The sequence below is a fragment of the Rhipicephalus microplus genome, chromosome 1 (genome assembly GCF_043290135.1).
Source record: "Rhipicephalus microplus isolate Deutch F79 chromosome 1, USDA_Rmic, whole genome shotgun sequence".
Classification (NCBI taxonomy): Eukaryota; Metazoa; Arthropoda; class Arachnida; order Ixodida; family Ixodidae; genus Rhipicephalus; species Rhipicephalus microplus.
The window spans coordinates 174985370-175005742 of NC_134700.1; the positions used below are offsets into that span (position 1 = coordinate 174985370).

The 20373-nt window shown below is 46.1% G+C and overlaps 1 protein-coding gene across 1 annotated transcript; it reads right to left on the minus strand.

Annotated features, from left to right (window-relative positions):
- Positions 1-17347: 17347 nt before the first annotated feature.
- Positions 17348-19055, minus strand: LOC142766109 (uncharacterized). The gene has a single exon (XM_075867956.1). The coding sequence runs from the start codon at positions 19046-19048 to the stop codon at positions 17348-17350; it is 1701 nt and encodes a 566-aa protein (XP_075724071.1). The 5' UTR covers positions 19049-19055.
- Between the last annotated feature and the right edge of the window lie 1318 nt (positions 19056-20373).

The following is a 20373-nucleotide window of genomic DNA, read 5'->3' on the forward strand; positions in this document are numbered from 1 at the left end:
AATATACTGCAACAGAGGTGGACTCCTTCGCGACACTGTATAATAAAGCAATTGGCCCTCAGCGGCTTGAACCTTGTCAGAACATCTCATAAACACCTTTTCTAAAGAACCTGCATAACTTCAGTCGAAATTCACAACGTAAACAAGGAAGCGGAACGATAAAACCACAGCCGGACGCTTACCTTCTATGCAAACAGCGAGCTTCCCGCATGTCAAATGGGTTGCCAGACCAGAAAAGGGCCGTCCACTAGCAAGATGGCGCCGCCCACGAAAAAAAACGTCTCTAAACGCACTTGAACTGCCGTGAAGAATATTTCGTTCCTTGGCGGCGTTGTTAACGTGCCTTTGTTTCGGTATGGCACAAACGGAAGTGCACACTCCTCCTTTGTGCAGCTCACACACCCATGTGTGTGAGCTGCACAAAGTTATAATAACTGGCTAAACCACGATATGATAATGAAAGAGGCCGTAGGGGAGGACTCCGGAATGTTTGGCTATCAGGTGGTTGCGATGATGCTGACACAGGTGAGGTCATCCTGGCACACCTGGCCAAAAACTGTTCCACTGGAGCAACTCACTCCATGCATTATATTGACACGGGCATACAGTGGATCCTAATTCATTACTTCGGGCCCTACAAAGTTATTGAACGCTTCAGCGACGTCAACTATGGAGTTATTTCTGAGACCAACACACGATTCTCTCATCGTGTACCATAACAGGGCGTAGTCCACGTATCTAGGATGAACCCATATCACTCACGCAGAAGACTTCCCTTTGCCTTTACAACTTCGAAAGCATCGAGGCGGTGCTTTTTGATAGGGAGAGTAATGAAACGTGCATACTGTGGGTCTTCATCTGTTGCGCGAGGCCTTTTTGCTCCTTGTGCGTGGCGGAACTTTTTGGCGGCTATCTAGTAGAGGAGTACAAAGGCTCAATTGTAACTGATGCGCTGAAAGTCGGGCTATTATTGACTTTGATTTTATTACCATTACAATATGTATCACTTTGTAGCATGATCGTCATCACAATTCATCTTCATTATCGCTTTTTAGCCACAGTGCCACACCTCTCACGATGTTTACGCTAGGAGCTCAAGGCGCGAGTCAGAACAGAACAAGGTGTCGCGTACACCTGGCGGTTAGGACGCTGGCAGCCCACGCCACTCCGCTTAGGCCCAGTGAACAAAGTGGGGTAAGTCCACGCCTAGCTTCCCAGCCATTTTGGCGACCATCACCAATCTAATCGAAAAATAAATGTGGTAATTTATACTGCATTGAAAAAGTCAATGGGCTAAACATTGCGGAGAGAAAAAAAGATGGTGACTTGGGTATCTTCTGAACTTCCCAGAATTTCGTCTGCGTGTTGTTTGTGAAAAAAAAAAGTTATTTTAAAAGTACCACTTCTTTTTTCGGTAAAAAAATTGGTCTACGTGTTAAGTAAAAGCGTGTGTGTTAGGTGTTTGAAGCTCAGTAATGCTAGCGCAATTTTTCTGCCACAAACGCATCCAGGAATTCAGCCAAATTGTGTTTACTTTGCATTTTTTCTATGGCATCACTGCACTTTGTATGAATATCTGAGCAATGAGTACTTATTCCTCAAAAGATTTACTTCGGGGGAAAATATATTTACACTGTTAAAGCTACTTAATCAGAAAACACGGATTTCACAAAATGTTCATGTTTGTCGACATCGAGACACAATTCGCACCACGGGGTGGTCCAATGAAAAACTCACGTTTATACCTAAATTGAAAACAAATGAACAGTCCCTACGAGACAGGCACGGGACGTAACAAGGCTGAATGTATGGACGGGGTGTTTGTTCATGCCATGCTGGTCTGTAGCCAGGGGCACTGCGCTGGGGGCCCGCGCCCCCACCCCTGAAGTTGTAATTGAGGAGGATGTTTTGCCGAAAATAAATAGTGAAACAATGTGTTTTTCACAATCAGTCAAAACTTTCAGCAAGTGTACCCCCCCCCCCTTCCGAAAAAAATTCGTGGCTACGGGCTTAGTGTCACGTCTTGTTTTTGTCTAGTTAGCTAATTGATTCCTTCCTATATTAACATGCATAAGCTAGCCCAACAAAAATTTCAGCTGAAATATAGCTAGATATAAACACACGGGCCGCTTACGTTTTACCTCGATCTAAATGCAGCTGCGACGGTTGCGATTTGACCCCACTATCTTCGGGTTGACAGTCTGGCACCATTACTAGTCCACCGTGGTTATCTTAGCAGGACAAATGAATAACTGGACGTGTCCTGTGTTTCATCCTCGTTAATGCGTCCAGCGATGGCTTCACCAGTGTTAGGCGTATCATCCTCGAAAAAAAGAAACATACAAGAGGACAGCAAGGACTTTACTAAAATTGGGACCCATACTCTACAACTCGCGGCAATCTTTGTTGGCAATGAAGTGAAAAGCTACGGGTGTGGAGCTACTGTACATGTGATGTAGTATGGTTCGGCTCTCGTTTTCATTGACGGAAGCCGTATTCCAGTAATAACACTACGTACAATTTATTTCACCTGCTTAGAGAGCCATTTGGAAGTGAAATTCATCACGAGATCCTTCGATGAGTCGTAGGAATAGCTGGATGATGACGAACTCTCACCTAAAGACAAACATGCCATCACTGAGGGGTGCACGTTAAACGCGCGATGTTTTCACACGCACAAAAACGCGAAATGATGATCCTTAAAGTAAAACCAACGGGAATATCTCCTTGGTGCGTGCTACATCTCTATATATAACACGGCGCAGAAAATTGAAAAATGTTCTGTTTTTTATGATGTTCACGTGAAAAACACTGGCGTAATTATGAAAATATATGCCTCAGCGGTGTAACACGTCCAGTTTGGTTTCATGGTCTTCCCTTCTTTGCAAAGAAAATTTGTCCACGAGTATAGACCAAAACAAAGTGAGCTCAGTGCTCGCTGCCATATTGAAGAGCGCGAAGCGCCATGTGTTGCAAGCGCGGCGAAGCAACATCCTCAACTGCCACGCGAGAAGACGCTCTGGAAATTAAACGCGAAACTTCACAACCCGAGTGCGGCTGTGAACTTGTTTCGTGCTGTTTCTGTGCTAGAATGTTATGCTGCTTTCGTGAGAAACATGGAGGAGACCTTTCTCGACAGTCCGGAATGTCTGCAGCACGTGCATTGCAGACTACGGGAGCAACTTCATCAGGTAGGTATTATCCGACTGAAATAAATGCGAACAGTGTTAACTGCGGCGTGCCTTGGCTGTGACAAGGCAGAATTTGTGCTGTAAGCCGGAGTCAACGTAGCGCTAGAATGTGGCTCCAACTTACACTCATGCGCCGCATGTGTATCGATTGCCAGTCCTGCCGTGCACTAGGAACACACACGTGGTGAAAAAGTGCCAGCCAGACCAAGATTTTAAAACGCTACGCTGACGCCGGCCGAAAGCACATGTAGACTCACCTAGTGACAGTCAAGGCATGTCGCAGTTCGACCGAGTCGAAAGCCATGCTTTCCGCGCCGTTCACATCTCTTTTTCTCTTTGTAGTAGGCGGGTACAGTTGTACTAAACATGCGCGGCGCGTGCATCCACGCGTTAGTCGTAAAACGTATATCCTATTATTGACGTGCGGCCAGCGAAAGAGTACGGCAATAGTTTTGTGCCGCATACTACAGGCACACTACACGCAAATCGCTGCTCTAAGTTGGAACAGCTGGAGTCGTGCTTGAATAACGTAATACGTATACTTACACGTACACATATCATCCTGCTTTGACAGCATCGTTTGATTTGCCATCAGCCATGCAGACTAACGTTCACAGCTCATCTTTTGAACTTTCAACCGGAGCACTGTCTCTCTTTCGCAGTTAGCGTTGCGTGCGACTACGAGCAAGCTGGACAAAAGAAACATGATCGCCTTACTTGGTTTTTCTATTTCGTGCATTATCTCTCATTTCCAATTCAGAGAAATGGTAATGGGAGTCCGAGTCGTTTCACCACGCTACGAGGTCGTTTTCTCTCACTGATCATTACGTCCGAAACACCAGTTTCTGCTCGTGTATATAGCCGGAAGGAAGCAACGTACGCACCCCGAATAACGACCTCCATCGCCCATCTGACAAGCTACGTGGCGTAAGAAGAAATAAAACCGAAGCTGTTTTGCTGCGCAGTACTGAAGCGCGCATTTGTACTTTGATGCGTACTAGCATGCTTAGATCGGCGCTTCGAAGCGAGGGCCATGGCGCCCCATTCGGGCATTCAAGCGAAGATATTACGCGACTAGGATAATGTTGTCGTTCGGGCAGCTGCTGGCGCTCTCAACCTGCTTTTTTTGATGGGCTGTTTTATATTTGATGCTGATCATCAGTTAAACTATAAGTGCTACGGTAGTCACCATGACGTATCTATTGTTTCAGAGCTGCCTCTGCAACCACGTCTTTGTGCTTAGTCTCTCTCTAGTGAGTTACCTGACATCTCATGCCATTTCATGTCGTTTCGACCTGAATCGTTTGTTTGAATCTCACTCATTGGGTACGTTTTCTTGGTGATAACGTTTACGTAGAAGTAACGTAAGTTCTGCTTTCAAAAACTTGGCGATGAAGTTAGCTTGTGTGCATTAAAGTTACGATTCATCTCCTACACTAAATGGGTTGGAGAATATTGAAATTGTACTAAATAACGGTAAGCTGAGTGAACGACCTCCCAGGAATTTGTCGGAAAACGTTGTAGGATACCCACTGCAAGTTTGTAGCATAAAAATTGGTTCTTTAGTGGGTATATATTTTCCCGTGGTTGTCAAGAGACAGAAAATTTTCTTAAAAAGTCAGTCAATTACTTGAGGCATGGTCCGTCACCCTTAGCTGTCGGCCGGAATCTCTTGGGACATGGCAGCAGCAAGGGCTTGACTGATGATGTCGCGCTGGACGTTGGGGTCTGCGTTGCGGAACTAGGTCTCCCAGAATTCTACAGTTTGGTAACTATCGTTTTGACTTCGGAATGCCCACACAATGTGGCTCAAATTCACTACCTCATCACAACATTTACACTGGGACCGCAAAACTGCATGGTGCCACTTGCTGTAAAGTGCAGGGTTTGGAAAAACCCCAGTCTGTAACTTTCACCACAAAGCCTGGTTTTTCTTACTCAGTGAGTTGTCTGCTCTCGGGTATGCTTCCCGATTCCGCCTGTTGTGTGCGACGATTTCAGGGTATGTGCACATTTCTTCATTTCTTTGTTCGGTAACTTGGGAGGTTCCAGGGGTTGACCGGTACGTGAGACCTCGGGCGACCGAATGAGCCTCCTCGTTCCCTCTAAATTCCTCGTGAGCTGGCACCCAGACGAGCAGAGTCAGCTCTTTGGGTACTCCTACCATGCTTAATATACGGACGGCAGCGTCCGTCACCCTTCCCGATTCATAATTTCTCACGGCTTTTTGGAGTCGCTGATGACCACTCTTACCCCCCTTTGGCTGATGGCCAAAGCTAAGGCCACTTCTTCGGCCTCTACAGTCTCGACACCACGAACTATGCAGCAAGCCATCAGGCCACCGTCTTTCCTGACCACCACTGCCGTGTGTGCCGCTTTGCTCTTATATTCCGCAGTGTTTGTATACGCGACGTCCTGTCAACCGGTGTACATGAATTGTAATGCCTCTGCCCTGGCTTTATGACTGCCTTCGTGAAAGATAGGATTCATGTTTCTGGGTAGTGGATGTATTTTTATCCTGTCCCTGATTTGTACCGGTATGTCTTTTGAGCGTGCTTGCTCACGCGTGAGCTCATAGCCGAATCTCTTTAATATTGTTGCGCATGCCTGGGAAGAAAACGAAGATGGGTTAACGGCCATGGATTAGAGGATACAAACAAACAAACAAACAAACAAACAAGGCTGGCTGCCTGAAGCTGGAGGAAGAAAGAAGACGACGACACTGCGATTATCAACCTGTTGGCCGCTCTGGCGCTTCTCTTCGCGACCAAAATAAACGGCCCCTTCAGCCGTATACGTCCTGGTCCTCTTTGTGCGTAACAGTTTGGTGGAGGTGTGGGCTAAGACAAACCCAACGACGGGAGCTTCCCTTCCAGGACTTCGCCGCAGCCGCCACCTTACCGGACTCCCGCCTGCGCCTGTCGTAATGGCCCCAAATCAGTCATCTAATGCTTCAAGGCCAACTACAGCGGATTCCGTGCCCTACTACCGAGCCCCACGGACCTTCGGAGGTAAATCGGGAGAAGATGTCGACGCATGGCTCGTCCAGTACAAGCGAGTCAGCAAGTTCAACGGCTTGGATGCCGCAGCTAAGCTCAGTAATGTGGTCGTTCACCTTATGGATACTGCGCTCGTGTGGTACGACAACCATGAGGACACACTGACGACGTGGGACGTTTTTGTTGCGGAGCTGAAAGCGTGTTTCGGCGACTCGAGCGTCAAAAGGAAGCGGGCTGAGCAGACATTGTCTCAACGCGCGCAGCTTTCAGGTGAGACATGTACCACGTATATAGAGGATGTGCTGAAGCTCTGCAAGATGGTCAATGATGAGATGTCAGAAGAAAACAAAGTAGGACATTTGCTGATAGGCATAGCCGAAGATGTCTATAAGTTTATCATCGGAAAAGAGCACCTGAGCTCGGTGTTCGACGCGATTCGGCATTGACGAACTTTCGGACAGCTGAAAATGCACAGGATTGCTACAAAGTTCGGCCGGCTCACAAATGTTACAACGGTTGCCAGCATCGACACGAGCTCCTGCCCAGACCTGTCCCCGACGACTCGACAGATCGTTCGCGAAGAACTTTTACGCTATAGAGAACAGACACATTCAGCAGTTGATCACCATTCTGTAAACGACCAACATTCGGTATATGTGCCACGTGAGGCTGTGCCTGCGCCGCCACCTTCTACAGCCCCTTGGCAATCGATGGTCAGTGCAGCAGCTGTTGAGTACAGCGTTCCCCTACAACCAAGGAGAGCACCACGCTTGCCAGCTCCTCGCCATGACCGGCGCCCTCAGCGTCCAACTTCTTCGCGACGCCCGGTCTATCCTTATGATATACGGGACGAACCAACCCACTACGCCAGGGGGAGACGATGTTCGATTCATTGACGAACAGAATTTCGACCTCTCATGGTTTGCTACTCCTGTGGTGTCCCAGGACATATTTCACGATTTCGCAACCGTTGACAATGGCCACCCACCACGCTTTGCACGGCCTTCCGAACGACTTCGCGACGACCCGCGAGCAATGTACTATGGCCCATCACAACACTCCACACGATCGTCTGATCAACCGCACGACGACCCTAGGGCAACACACTTGCTGCTTCGCGAAGACTACTGGACATGCAGCTTCCGGAACCACTCCCCTACATATGACAGTAGCTTGACGCCTCCACCACCTCGTGTTCTTCGTTGTCCTTCACCCTGGCGTCGCAACACGTCTCCTTTGCCACAGGAAAACTAGCAAGCGCGGCCGATGGAGGTGAGGTCGCCGGAGACGTGCTAATATCAGAAATACCTCCTGTGTTGATGGTCAAGAACAAAGTACGTGTTTTTGTTGTCAATGTGCCTGTGATGGCTTTGGTGGATATGGGGACAACCATTTCCAACATGAGTGCGTGTTTTAAAGATACCTTGGGGTGGAAGGTTTTATTTAAGTGGAATAAAGCTTCGAAGTTTTGCGGAGTGAGTGGTGAGGCACTGCATCCTGTTGGTGTGTGTCAAGCAGGCGTGTATCTTGGAGGCCGCGTTATCCCGACGGAGTTCGTGATTATTCCGCAGGCGACACATGATGTTATTTTGGGTATGGACTTTTTGAGGGAGTGTGGTGCGACTGTCGACTGCCGCACAGGGACCATATTCTTGAGTGATCACGTTCCACCAGCACTCTTGGAAAACCCTGTAGATGGTGAGACGCCATTGTGTGTCTGTGGCGACACTATCATACCACCCTTATCAACCGTTCGTGTACATGTTGGTTGGAGCGACAGCTCTTCCGCGAACTTTGATGCCAACGTAGAACCAGTGTACACTAACTGCATGAAAAAGAATGTGTTGATCCCACATTGTGTGGTGTTGATCAGACGTGGACGCGCTGGTTTATGGACTGTCAATTGCTCTACAGAACCCGTGAAGTTACCAGATGGTCTAAAGTTAGCCTTCGTCAGTGGACAACACCAGGCCTTACTGGTGGCCGAGCTTAGAGATGCGCCGGAAGAGCATCATAGTCACAGTTTTGAAACGACTCTTCTGTCAATGGTGAATAAGTCGCTGAACACAACTGAACGCCGAACATTGATCAATGTACTTTCGAAGCACGTCTCTGCATTCGACTTTGCGCAGAAACACAAAGCGCCCTTAATCCCAGCTTCCCGGACATGTCACACTATCAACACGGGTTCGGCCAATCCAATTAGACAAAAGCTATACCGTGTTTCGCCATTCGAGCGGCGGATTATTAATGAACAGGTGTACGAAATGATTCAAAATAGAATAATTCAAGAGTCGGCAAGTCCATGGGCAGCTCTAGTAATTCTCGTTAAAAAGAAAGACGGATCCTGGAGATTTTGCGTCGATTATCGCCGATTGAATGCTGTAACAAAAAAAGACGAGTACCCACTTCCAAATATTGATGATGCCATAGACTGTCTACATCCGGCCTCTTACTTTTCCTCGGTAGACTTAACATCGGGCTACTGGCGTATTCCCATGCATCCTGAAGATAAGGAAAAGACAGTCTTTGTAACACCTGTCGGCCTTTTCGAATTCAACGTGATGCCATGTGATCCCATTTGGACTCTGCAGCGCACCGGCGACGTTCGAGCGATTTATGGACACTGTTCTTCGTGGCTTGAAGTGGAGCATTTGCATGTGCTATGTAGACGACGTCGTCATCTTTGGCCGCACCTTCAGCGAACACAATTCACGTCTGGATACTGTACTGACTTGCATAAAAAACGCTGGCCCTGTTCTTAACTCAAATAAATGCTACTTCGGAGACATACAAACCCTTGTTCTCGGACACCTAGTCGATCAGGATGGCATCCGTCCAGATCCCCAGAAGACAGCAGCCGTTGAAACGTTCAGTGCGCCACACTCTGTTAAGGAACTCCGCAGTTTTTTGGGGGGCTTTGCTCCTATTTTCGCCGCTTTATACCTAAATTTCCCGATGTCGCGTATCCACTGACATGTTTGCTACGGAAGAATACTCCCTTCGAGTGGACTCCGGAGTGCGACTCCACTTTTCGTCAAATAAAGTTCCTCCTGACATCGCGGCCTGTTCTACAACACTTCAATCCATCAGCTCCAACAGAACTGCACAAGGATGCCAGCGGCATAGGAATTGGTGCCGTCCTAGTTCAACGTTATGATAACCGTGAGCACGTGATCACATACGCAAGTCACTCCTTCAGTAGGCCCGAGCAGAATTACACTGTCACAGAACAAGAATGCCTCGTGGTAGTATTTGCGATTCAGCGGTTTCGGTCTTACCTATATGGACGCCCTTTTACAGTCGTCACCGACCACCACTCATTGTGTTGGCTCGTCAACATTCGGAACCCTTGAGGCTGTTTACCGCGCTGGGCACTTCGGCTCCAAGAGCATAACTTCATAGTCTCGTACAAAAGTGGTCGACGACATGCCGACGCAGATTGCCTTTCGCGCATGCCACTGAGCACTACAGAGTGTGACGCCGATGACCTCGACCACCTCGTAACTTCTGTGTCACCAAAGTTTCCCGACCTCAGTACTTTCAAAGATGAACAGCGAAAAGACATCAGGCTATCATCGCTCTGCATAGCTTCTACGGCATGCAATTTCTGTGTACGCAATGGACTCCTGTATAGGAAGAACTTTTCCAGCACTGGCGCAGGTTCCCTCCTGGTAGTGCCAGAAAGCCTTCAGACAGCGATTTTACGTGCTATGCACGACGATCCTACGTCCGGACATTTAGGTTCTGCGTGGACGCTTTACCGTGCTAAGGAACGCTTTTATTGGCCAGGAATGCGACAGTCAGTCGAGGCGTATGTGGCCAGCTGCACGCAGTGTCAACGCCACAAGCGCCCATCTACTGCTCTGGCTGGTCTTCTACAGCCCTTACCACCTCCAAGCACACCTTTCCAACTGGTGGGCATTGACCTCGTGGGCCCTTTTCTAAAGTCGGCTAAGGGCAATCGCTGGATAATTGTATGTGTCGATTACCTCACGTGCTACTGCGAGACGGCGGCCATACCTACCGCAAGTGCCAGCGACGTCTCTGTGTTCCTGCTGCAACACGTATTCCTCCGACATGGCCCACTTCACGTGATCATCAGTGACCGTGCCACAATTTACGGCAGATATAGTAGAAGAGCTGCTTTGATTGAGTGAGTCCCGCCTTCGTCACTCGTCACCATACCATCCGCAAACAAATGGGCTCACGGAGCGCACCAACCGAACAATTGTATACATGCTCTCTATGTATGTGGCATCTGACCACAAGAACTGGGATGACGTGCTACCATTTATAACGTACGCGTTCAACACCGCTAAGCACGAGACAACAGGCTATAGCCCCTTTTTCTTGATGTACGCACGACCGCCACCGCACGCACTCGCCACAGTGTTGCCATTCTCGGTGCACGAGAACCTCTCAGTCACCGAAATCCTCTGCCTTGCAGAAGAGGCGCGTCGTATTGCTCGTCTACGCACTTTGGCATCACAGGAAAAATCGAAGGCACGCTATGACGTCCGCCAACGGCCTGTAATTTACCATCCAGGCGACTTAGCGGGGCTGTGGACTCCGGTACGAAGACGCGGGTTATGCCTAAAGTTCTTGGCCACATATGACGGACCGTTTGTTGTTCTCGCCAAATCACGGAAGTCACATACACAATAGCTCGCCTCACGAGAAGTGGTAGAAGAGCCGCTAAAATCCAAGCAGTCCATGTCGCTCGACTGAAGTTGTACACACCAAGGTGAATCAATTGCCTCGCCCGGCGGGCTTCGTCTGCGAGGGGAGGAATGTTGCGCATGCCTGGGAAGAAAACGAAGATGGGTTAACAGGCTGGCTGCCCGAAGCTGGAGGAAGAAAGAAGACGACGACACTGCGATCATCAACCTGTTGGCCGCTCCGGCGCTTCTCTTCGCGACCAAAATAAACGGCCCCTTCAGCTGTATACGTCCTGGTCCTCCTTGTGCGTAACAATATTGCTCTCCCTGTTTTAGATCTGAGTAGCCTTTGATGTTGTGCAGTCAAATTAGCGTCAATCAGCTCATCGAGTGCGTTCGATTGTCAGAGTGTGGTTGTCAAGATTGTGTTAGATTGTTACAGTGTGGGTGTCAAGGTTGTGTTAGATTGTTACAGTGTGGTTATCAAGACTAAATTATTATGGTGAACCTGTGCTCGAGAACCAAACAGTCATAAGCACTGTACAATGGCAGGGGTGTTGACCATGCAGCCCTGTTAGCTGATCTGTGGTAGGGTGCGTTGACATTTATATACCTGGCATCAAAAGTAGTGTCACTATCGCACTATTTTGCAAAGGTTTTGAAAGAAACTCGACTAGTCGTGCCCTGTGCGTCATCTTAAGCTAACAGAGTAAGCCCTATATACGCCTTGTATTTTAGGCCAAGTCTGTGCATATTTTTTCTACAACCATAGGAGTTAGAGTAAATATTTCATTATCATCGTGATCATAAGCTATTTCTATTTTTACTGATTTAGCTCTGATTATAGTAACGCTATTGTTTTTTTATATTTTTTACTACAGCTACCTAATTATCACTTCGTACTACACATTAAATGTAGTGTTGAAAAAGAGCACTTCCTCGCACAACAAGCATTCTACTTCAATATTTCGTAAGCGCTATGTAAATACTGGCCGAAAGGCATGCTTCTAGACACTGTGGTTGGTGAGATAAAGGAACATAAGAACAAAACATCATGTCTTTAGATAATCACATCAAAAAATAAAATTTGCATTATTTAAAAAGGACAATGAAAGAACAGCAAATCAACAGGCCTCTTGATTAGGAAGAAACCAGATACTCATCAGCAATATCATTTTGTGTGTGTGTGTGTGTGTGTGTGTGTGTGTGTGTGTGTGTGTGTGTGTGTGTGTGTGTGTGTGTGTGTGTGTGTGTGTGTGTGTTTTTAAACATCTTGCCTGGTGAGCCTCCTTTTGTCGCCTCCTGTGCAGCCCTGATAGCAAAGTATTGTCGATGCAGCTCAAGGATACCTAGGCCGTGCACTGTGCAAATTCTTGGTGAAATTTTAGAGGAGCTCAGCATATTCACATGAGCCGTATTGTCATCATTAAATGTGAGTACAGCATCACGTGTGCATATTTTCAGTGTTTGTTGCCTGATGAAAACGTTATTCTGAGCGCGCTCCTCCTCGACAATTAGACGACTCAGTAGGGTTTTGAGGTTTCCCACGGAAGCATTTAGCAAAGAAGTTTTGGACGAGCTAGCTCCCGATGACTTGGTTTAGCAGCCTAAATAACAGATGCCGGAAGGTGTTCTTTATGAACAAATGTTTCACCATTCAACTGGAATTTGTTGAACTTACAGCAATTTTTGGCGTACTTCGGGCAAAGGCCGTGAGATGGATTGGTATCCTTAGATTAGATGTGAAAACATGTTGCCCAAACTACTTTTCGCATGTGCTTCAATCTGGCTCCATTTCTTTTGATGGTGAGACGAGAATAATTTTGCTAAGACGTTCAGGCCAGATATAAATTTTCTGACAGAAAACGTGATGCCTCTGCTGCCTTTAATTTTCGCAGTTTTGGGCCAATTATTTTTAAATGTCACAAACGCACTCCAGCTTGCAAACTGTAAAGAAAAAGAAACAAGAAAAAAAGGAAGGCAGGGTGGTTAACCAGAGCCTAGTATCCGGTATGCTACCCTACACTAGGGTTGGGGAATAGGGGGTTGAAAGAGAGAGTGTGTTAAAAATAAATAAGTGCAAAACACACACACACACACAAACAATCAGTTCACTCGGAGGTGTTTGGACAGGCCAGTATTTCTCTCCCTATAGCCATGATACTTGAATAACAAGGAATTCCTTGCTGGGTAAAAATAGGGGCAAGGCAGGCCGCCTCACAAGTTTTGAAATATGTCAGTTTAGTGGAGAAAGTGTACTTAGACAAAACAAATGACTGATTCGACGAAATAAAAAATGATTTTATGAATATTTTTGCTTCCCCCGTGTCCCTAATAAAGTGGCCTCAAGCGACCGTGACGCTTTCGAAATAAAGTCATGCGACCTGCCCCGAACAATGTTAACATATATTGTGCGGCAAGCTCGAATGCATAAAAATAAAAGAATGGAGCATGGCATCATTTATCTGAATGCAGTTATTTGCACTTGAGTTTACTGCAATTCAAGAGACAATAAGGCTGATTTCTAGAGAGCGACCTCGTATATGGAATGCTTTCTGATATGCCGAGCCCACTTTGCAAACCATCAACTGCGTCACGAGACGTGATCCGTATTATATTTTGCTATGAAAAGTGCTGAGCTCCTTCACGTTACTTTCACAAATGTCAACGTCGTCATCTTCCAGTGGATTCCTGCGCTCCGCGGCGTGATGAAAAACCAAGAGGCAGGCGCAGAAGCTATAGAATAACCTTCGCTTCAAACCTCCCTCGCTTTGAACGGTTTTAAAGTTGACTATACTATTAGTGACTTGCGTTAAAGTTTTGAAACGTGGATATATAGTCGCAACGCGTAAGCACCAAGCAGCACAGCTGAGAGTCAAAAAAACAAGAAACAAAGAAACAAAGCAGAAGAAAGAATGCTACAGCCACGACATGTTTACAAAGCACGTAAAGTGGACATATTACTGAAAACTGTTCGCTCAGTCTCACAAGTCAAGTTTAAGCCAGGCCATTTCCTTCCCGCACTAAGCCAAAGTTGTGGCGAGCTTTGTCAAAACGAACCTAATATAACATTATTTTTTGCTTTCAATTCCAGACCTATGACGGCGCGTTCATCTGGTGTATTTTAGGCTTAGTTTTCCGAGTGCACCTACTTAGTGCAAGATATTCTGCATAGAATGTAGTTGTTTACGCCCAAACTTCCTTTTAGTACAGTAAACTAAACGCCAGGACGCCTAGGAGCATTAGTGCTCCTCACAGCTTCACTTTTCTTCTCTCTCTTTTTTTTTCATTGTAGGACGAATAAGCAGAATAAAGAGCACAGCGTTCCAAGCCGGCTTTGACTTGAGAAAATTTACCAGCCAATGCCGAATGCCTACAGTGCGCTACTAAAGCGCCAGAATTTTTGAGTCACTTCGTCACGGTCATGCTCACTTCGTTTTTTGCTAGATACATGCCTCATTTCACTACCCGCAGGTGCCAAAAAGAAACAAATATTGACAGCTTATTTCGCGCTCAACATAGCCAAGTCCCACGGCAGTGTTGTAGCTTACGCAGAAAAAAAAAAGCGTGCGATCATCCATCGCCTTTCTTTCTCTGCTGTTTCAGGCCATGAAAATGCCTCTTTCACTGTAACCTCGGAACACCCATTGACACATAAAAAAGAAAGCATGAAAAACTTCTCCGAGCTATGCTGCATGGGTACAGAATAGCTCCTAACAGACGTCGCATAGGAAAGAGGTATGAAGTCGCGTCTTAACTCGAGACGACGTTTCCTTTGACACCATCAGAGTCGGCGTTTCTCTCACCCTCGTTCCCCATTTGTGTTTATAAAGGACGCGAAGAAAACAACGTGCTACCGAAAGGAAGGTACGAAGTTAACTATAGGGCACGTAAATACGTACGCACTAACGAAGAGAAAATGTACGCGCTAGAGAGTAATTGTATGTGTGTCGCAGTACGTGGCTCTGCTGCTTCTGCGCCCGTTGCTAACTCCAACACACGTGAAAACGCTAGCGCATATTGACGCGTGTCCAAATGGCAGCGTCTCGCCTGATTGCCCCAATCTTAATTTCAGCCCTGGCAGTCTAGAATTTATTGCGTCGCATCTACGAGACCCTGTTATTTGTACGCGGTATAACATGTCGGGTGCATTGAGCCCGAGGAATAATTCACTACGACAGCTATTGAAATATCTCCGCGAAACAGGCTCGTAAAGACCCAACAAGCTACTTCCGAAAGACCACACTGGTGGCACTATATTTATTTAACAGTGAATCTTCATTCTTGAGCAAAATGAATTTCGGAATTCAACGCTATCGAAATTTGCGTGGTGTGTGAAACATTCAAAAGACTCGAATAGGGATAATGCTGAACAGTTTGTATTAAGGTCTCAGTACCCCATCCTTATAATAACTTGATATTATGTTCTCTGCAAAGTTACCTGGACCATTCTTGAGGAAAATTTGAAGTCGACGACGTCAAAGACACCCACTTACTACTCATGGTACATCACTTTATTATACCTCTTTCAAAAATGTAAAGTTAGCTTCTCTGCTATGAAGTTTGACCATCTTTTGGCAGCTTGTCACTAAGTGCAAATAGACTATTCAAGCACGGTTTGCTCAAGCAATGACGTGGGAAATGTTGAGCCGGATCTCTTGATATAAAAACTCGTAGTACACAAGCCCCAGCACTCTTACCAGGGAACGTATCTGCGCTTGAAGCACTACGTGCCGCCATTACTTGTTCAATTATGCCGTACATAAAAGCGCACTGCGAGTTATGAAAAGGGTCAATTCGTGCATTTCGACAAACCACCTGAGCAGTTGCGATTAAAACGCCCCATTGTTTCCTTCTCTGCCCTCTCACTGCGGCCTAGGCGGCCTCAATACTACACTCTTTGAAAAGAGTTAGTGATCAGTCAGTAAACGCGTGTATTTCCTTGTTTCCAGCGTATTTCACTGCCTTCTCGGCATATCTTTACTAGTGAGCAGCTAGTACAGCTTCCAACGTTTGGCGTTACTAATCAGAAAAGCTCTCTTAGGGTTTTTAACTAAGTAACTCTTAAGCCACCTACTTCACAAGATCTTTCGTAGAGACCACAGCATATTTTGCCGCAGTGGTTAAACTACTAAGCAAAATTTAGGCAAGCTTTAATTTTATCGGCTGCATCGGAATAGAAGCTTTGTGCTACGTGATGTCACACATATATGGGCAAATAGAAAGGCACGCGTTGATGTGTAGAAAACATTAATTATCTCCTAAATTCTGTGCCTGCTAACCAGTACACAATGTACGATTCAAAAGTAGGGGTATAAATAGCCTTCTAGCTGCTGTTCCTGCAGAAATTTGCTGTGTGGAATTGTTAAAGCTTTGTGTATGCGTCTGCGTGTGCGTTCTCGCTTACAATAAAGAAAAAAAAGTGTGCGTTCTCGCTTGTGATCCGTTGATATGAGCTCTCATATTCATGTGAGCATTGTACGTGCATATGACGGAATTATATCGAATAAGTGATCAGTTCTCTATCAGCATGTTGATGTGATGCAAACTTACCATGGTACAGTTACATGAAGTAGTTAGCAACCAATATTTGAAGTACAAGGAGAATTCTTCTTAGTTTTTGTTGTATACTTTTGTATTAGAATCATCTTGATGTAACAACGTACATGCAAATAAAACAAAACAGGCATATACCTCTGTTTTCGGGGCACTCAACAATTTGGCAATATACTAACCATTCGAATCAGCACTTTTCGCCTACTAAGTAGTAAATTTTGCTCATTTTTATATTACTACTTATGCATAGTAAGAGGCTAGTAGTGCCTTTTGTGACAAATGATTGATTAGTATTTAGTTAGTGAGTATGCCGACCTTTCTTTTAAGAGTGTGCAGTGAATTAACTAGGTGCTCTTAGAAACCACAAGAGAGTGCGCTGTAGACATGAAATCACACACACTTGAAAGGAAAATACGACCTCTGTTTTACGTGCAGTGTTTATGACGTGCGTTCACGGAGTTTAATAAGGATTACTAATAAAGAACGAGACACAATTGAAAGCAAATTACGACCTCTATTTTACGTACAGTGTTTATGGCGTGCATACATGGAGTTTAATGAAGATTACTTTTGTGTTGCGCGTCTCGTTGGGTGCTGGGAGAACTACCCATAGGACATAGTTCTGTCCGAGCTCACATGGCAGCACCGAAAACACACAGTTGATAGAGATAGCCCATCTTCAAAGAAAAAAAAATGTGAAATGATGGCTCTTTATGGTCCCACTGTCCCTCTCGAGGGTAACCACGTCGGAGTCAATTTATCCACATCCGAACTTTGCGAAGGTGCCTTCAAGCAGCAGTATTTGCTTTCGCACTGTATAATTATTTTGTTATAGCATGTAAATAGCAATTGCTTCATAATTTCTCTTGCAGTAAACTCATTCCTCCCGCCAGAAGTCAGTGATGTGAATTTCTTGCAGTTTCAAAGTTGGCGAGTGCTGCTAAATTATCCTTCTTTTTGTTCTCTTGTAGAAGAGCAACAGCCTCTTGGGTATTTTCTTGAATGGCGCTGTAAGAGAATGAATAATGTGCAGCGAGACTTCAACAAGCAGGCACAAAATCGCAATACCGAATCCGTAGACACCCACAAGCACACATCCTTTTAGGTCGTTGAAGGACAAAGCTGAAGTCACCAGCCTTTCGGTTTTCTTCTCAAGAGCAGCCGTGTGCAGCTCCTTGTATTCCTGCAGTGACAAGCGTCTCTGAAATAGTCCGCACTCGAATGCCTTGACTATTGTCGATGTGATGGCATCCCGATAGCGTGAGTTGGACCTCATCATAGGCCCGCTCAAGTAAGGAGAGATCTTCTGAGTAAGTGGTGCGTAATCGTTACTGTACAGCTGTCTCGTGTAAATTTTGTGGCTCCTGATGCTAGGTGCGTGCAATAAGTACACCATCCTTGAGTCGTTCATGCGCAACACTTGATTGTCTGCTGAGACACAGTTGCGCACAATACGCTTCACCGGCGCGTAAGCACCCAAGCTAAATGTTACACCATCTCCGGCATAAGTCAGCCAACAATGACGATAGCCTTGTGAAATAACGTCACGCACGCTGGTAAACTTTAGTGGATGCCCTTCGAGAGGTACGTCCCGCAGTAGTGACGTCAGAGCTGCTTTGAAGCCCGTGCACACGACAACAACAAGAAGGGCCCAAAGACCAATCACGAGTCGCGACGGTGTACTGTCTCGCTGAGCTTTCGGAAGCCGGCAGCTCTGGTGTAGCAGCAACGCTGCAAAAGTGTGGCAGACGAAGCATCCAGAGTAGCCAAATTTATCACGCGATTCAATTATCTCCACAAGCTTTGTCACCGCAGAACATATACTAAGGGCGGCTGTCAGTACCAACCAAACTCTCCCGGTGAACGGTAGAAGAAGCACGGCCTGCTTTGGCATAGGGTGGCGGCGCTTGGCAAATACAGAGTACGAAAATGAGTCGTAATACACGGGAACTACGACCTCCGGGATCCTGACTGCACCCCTGACCTCCGGCGTTGGATTGTAGACCACGGCGTTTACGCTGTTCATCAGAAAAGCTTCAGCTAGGTGTGACATTTTTTCACTGTCGTGGTCGATGGGGTACATAGTCAAGTTTGCTCTTCGGTGACGTAGCGTGTCGACCAATACTGAAAATGTTGGACGCTCGCATATGTAGGGGTGAAGACAGTAAACAAGCAGTTCTGAACCTGACAAAGGCACTTGCCTTGTGATTCTGAGTGGCTCTCCAGCCCGCAAGGCACTATTCTTGCAAGACATGCATTGTACTTGAGGGCCCATTGTGAGAATGGTTTGGTTGTTGTTAAAGCTTACGTTGTAGTAGCCACCACGCTCTAGTGCACTGGTGATTCGAGTTCTGAAGGTGTTCCTCCATGCCCCCTTGTCCTTTTCGTAGAAGTCTTGCGAAAAGACAAGGACGAAGTGACTGTATTGGCGTATAATGGCACTGGCTATCTGCGTCCAGTTTTGGCCGCAGTATATAATTAATGCCTTCGAAATCGCACCATATGGGTTTAGGCACTTCGCGTAAATAGAGCAGTAAGGCACTCGTGCCGTATAAAGACGTGAGGTTGATCCAAGACTTTTCACGAGTTTGTGCAGGTCTTCGTGGATGCCTCCGTACTCCATGAAGCACGAGCGAGACATGTATATGTCCACAGGCGCACCCTTGAACGATAATTTATCTACGAAATGGCTGAACACGGGTTCTCTCAGCAGCCTTCTCCACGCTGGTTCACTCACTCTCTTGCTAGAGGCAGCGGACACAAAACACAGTAGTGACAGCAGAAGCATTATTTGAGCCATTAGCCTTCAAAGCAGGGCATTCACGGCAGGGCCTTCACACTCTGAGCTAGAAGCATCGCAGCAAAAATTTCGCGTTGATCAAGGACATATGCGACGCGCACCACACTTGGGCACTCAATAAGCAAAATGCGCTCGTTGCAGAAAACATCACCGTATGAAATGCAAGTCGCTATAGAACAAGACATGGTTGTCGTAGCCGCCCCTTTAAAAATATGCGGAAACGAGAAAACAACCATAGCAGCAGAACTTACTTGACAGCGAAAAGACCCACGTGGCGTGCACTTTGTATCGCGGTATACTCGATCGCTTCCTGGTGTCCTCCTCCAGAAGCCAAGCAGCTGCATGTTTATACATTTTTTTTTTCATTCTGAGTGTACATGAAGGTGCGTTCGATGCGCATTTAGGAGATTGCTTTCATCAAAACGATGCTTCTTTCTTGACCAACTCACTGCGATCAATAAAAGTTCTTTTCGCGAATGTTTGGATAGGAAACCCTATTGATTATTATAAAGTAAACTGCATTGCTAGTTTCTGATCAATTTACGCATCTCGTTTTTCAAATATATTCGCTGAATTTGCTCATAATTTAGAAAAAGAGATATGAAAATGAATATTGGAAAATACAACAGGTATTTTACAATATTATGCTCTTGGTGTTTTTTTATTATTCTTGCAAACCATACTACGATGAATGTAACGCATAAGTGCTTGAAAACGCTGCTATTGGTCTGTGGATATCACGAGTCCCACGAATTAGTGTAACCAGTTTTCTGACACGCTTATGTACAAATAACAAATAACTACACCAGTACAGTAATCATCGGTACATAGCGGGAGCGAATGAATAAAAAAGTTGTCTGGTCGCAATTTTACAAACCGTTCTTGACACGAAACTGAAAAGTGTCTTTACGAAAGTAAATACACATCTGCTGTACATTAACAAATACAGTATTCACAGTGTGCATTGTTGTTTGGCGGCGTGGCAGACTGACATGGACGCGCTGACGTTGAAGTCCAGTGTCACACCTCCTCTATCCTGCCTAATAACTCTCGCTAAAAGCCCTTGTGAAGTGATGCATGCCACATCAGTGGGTGTATTTTAAGTTTGGGGGGTCATCATAACATCGCTCTTGGTTCCAAGTTATTAGCAGGTCATACAGTGAAAC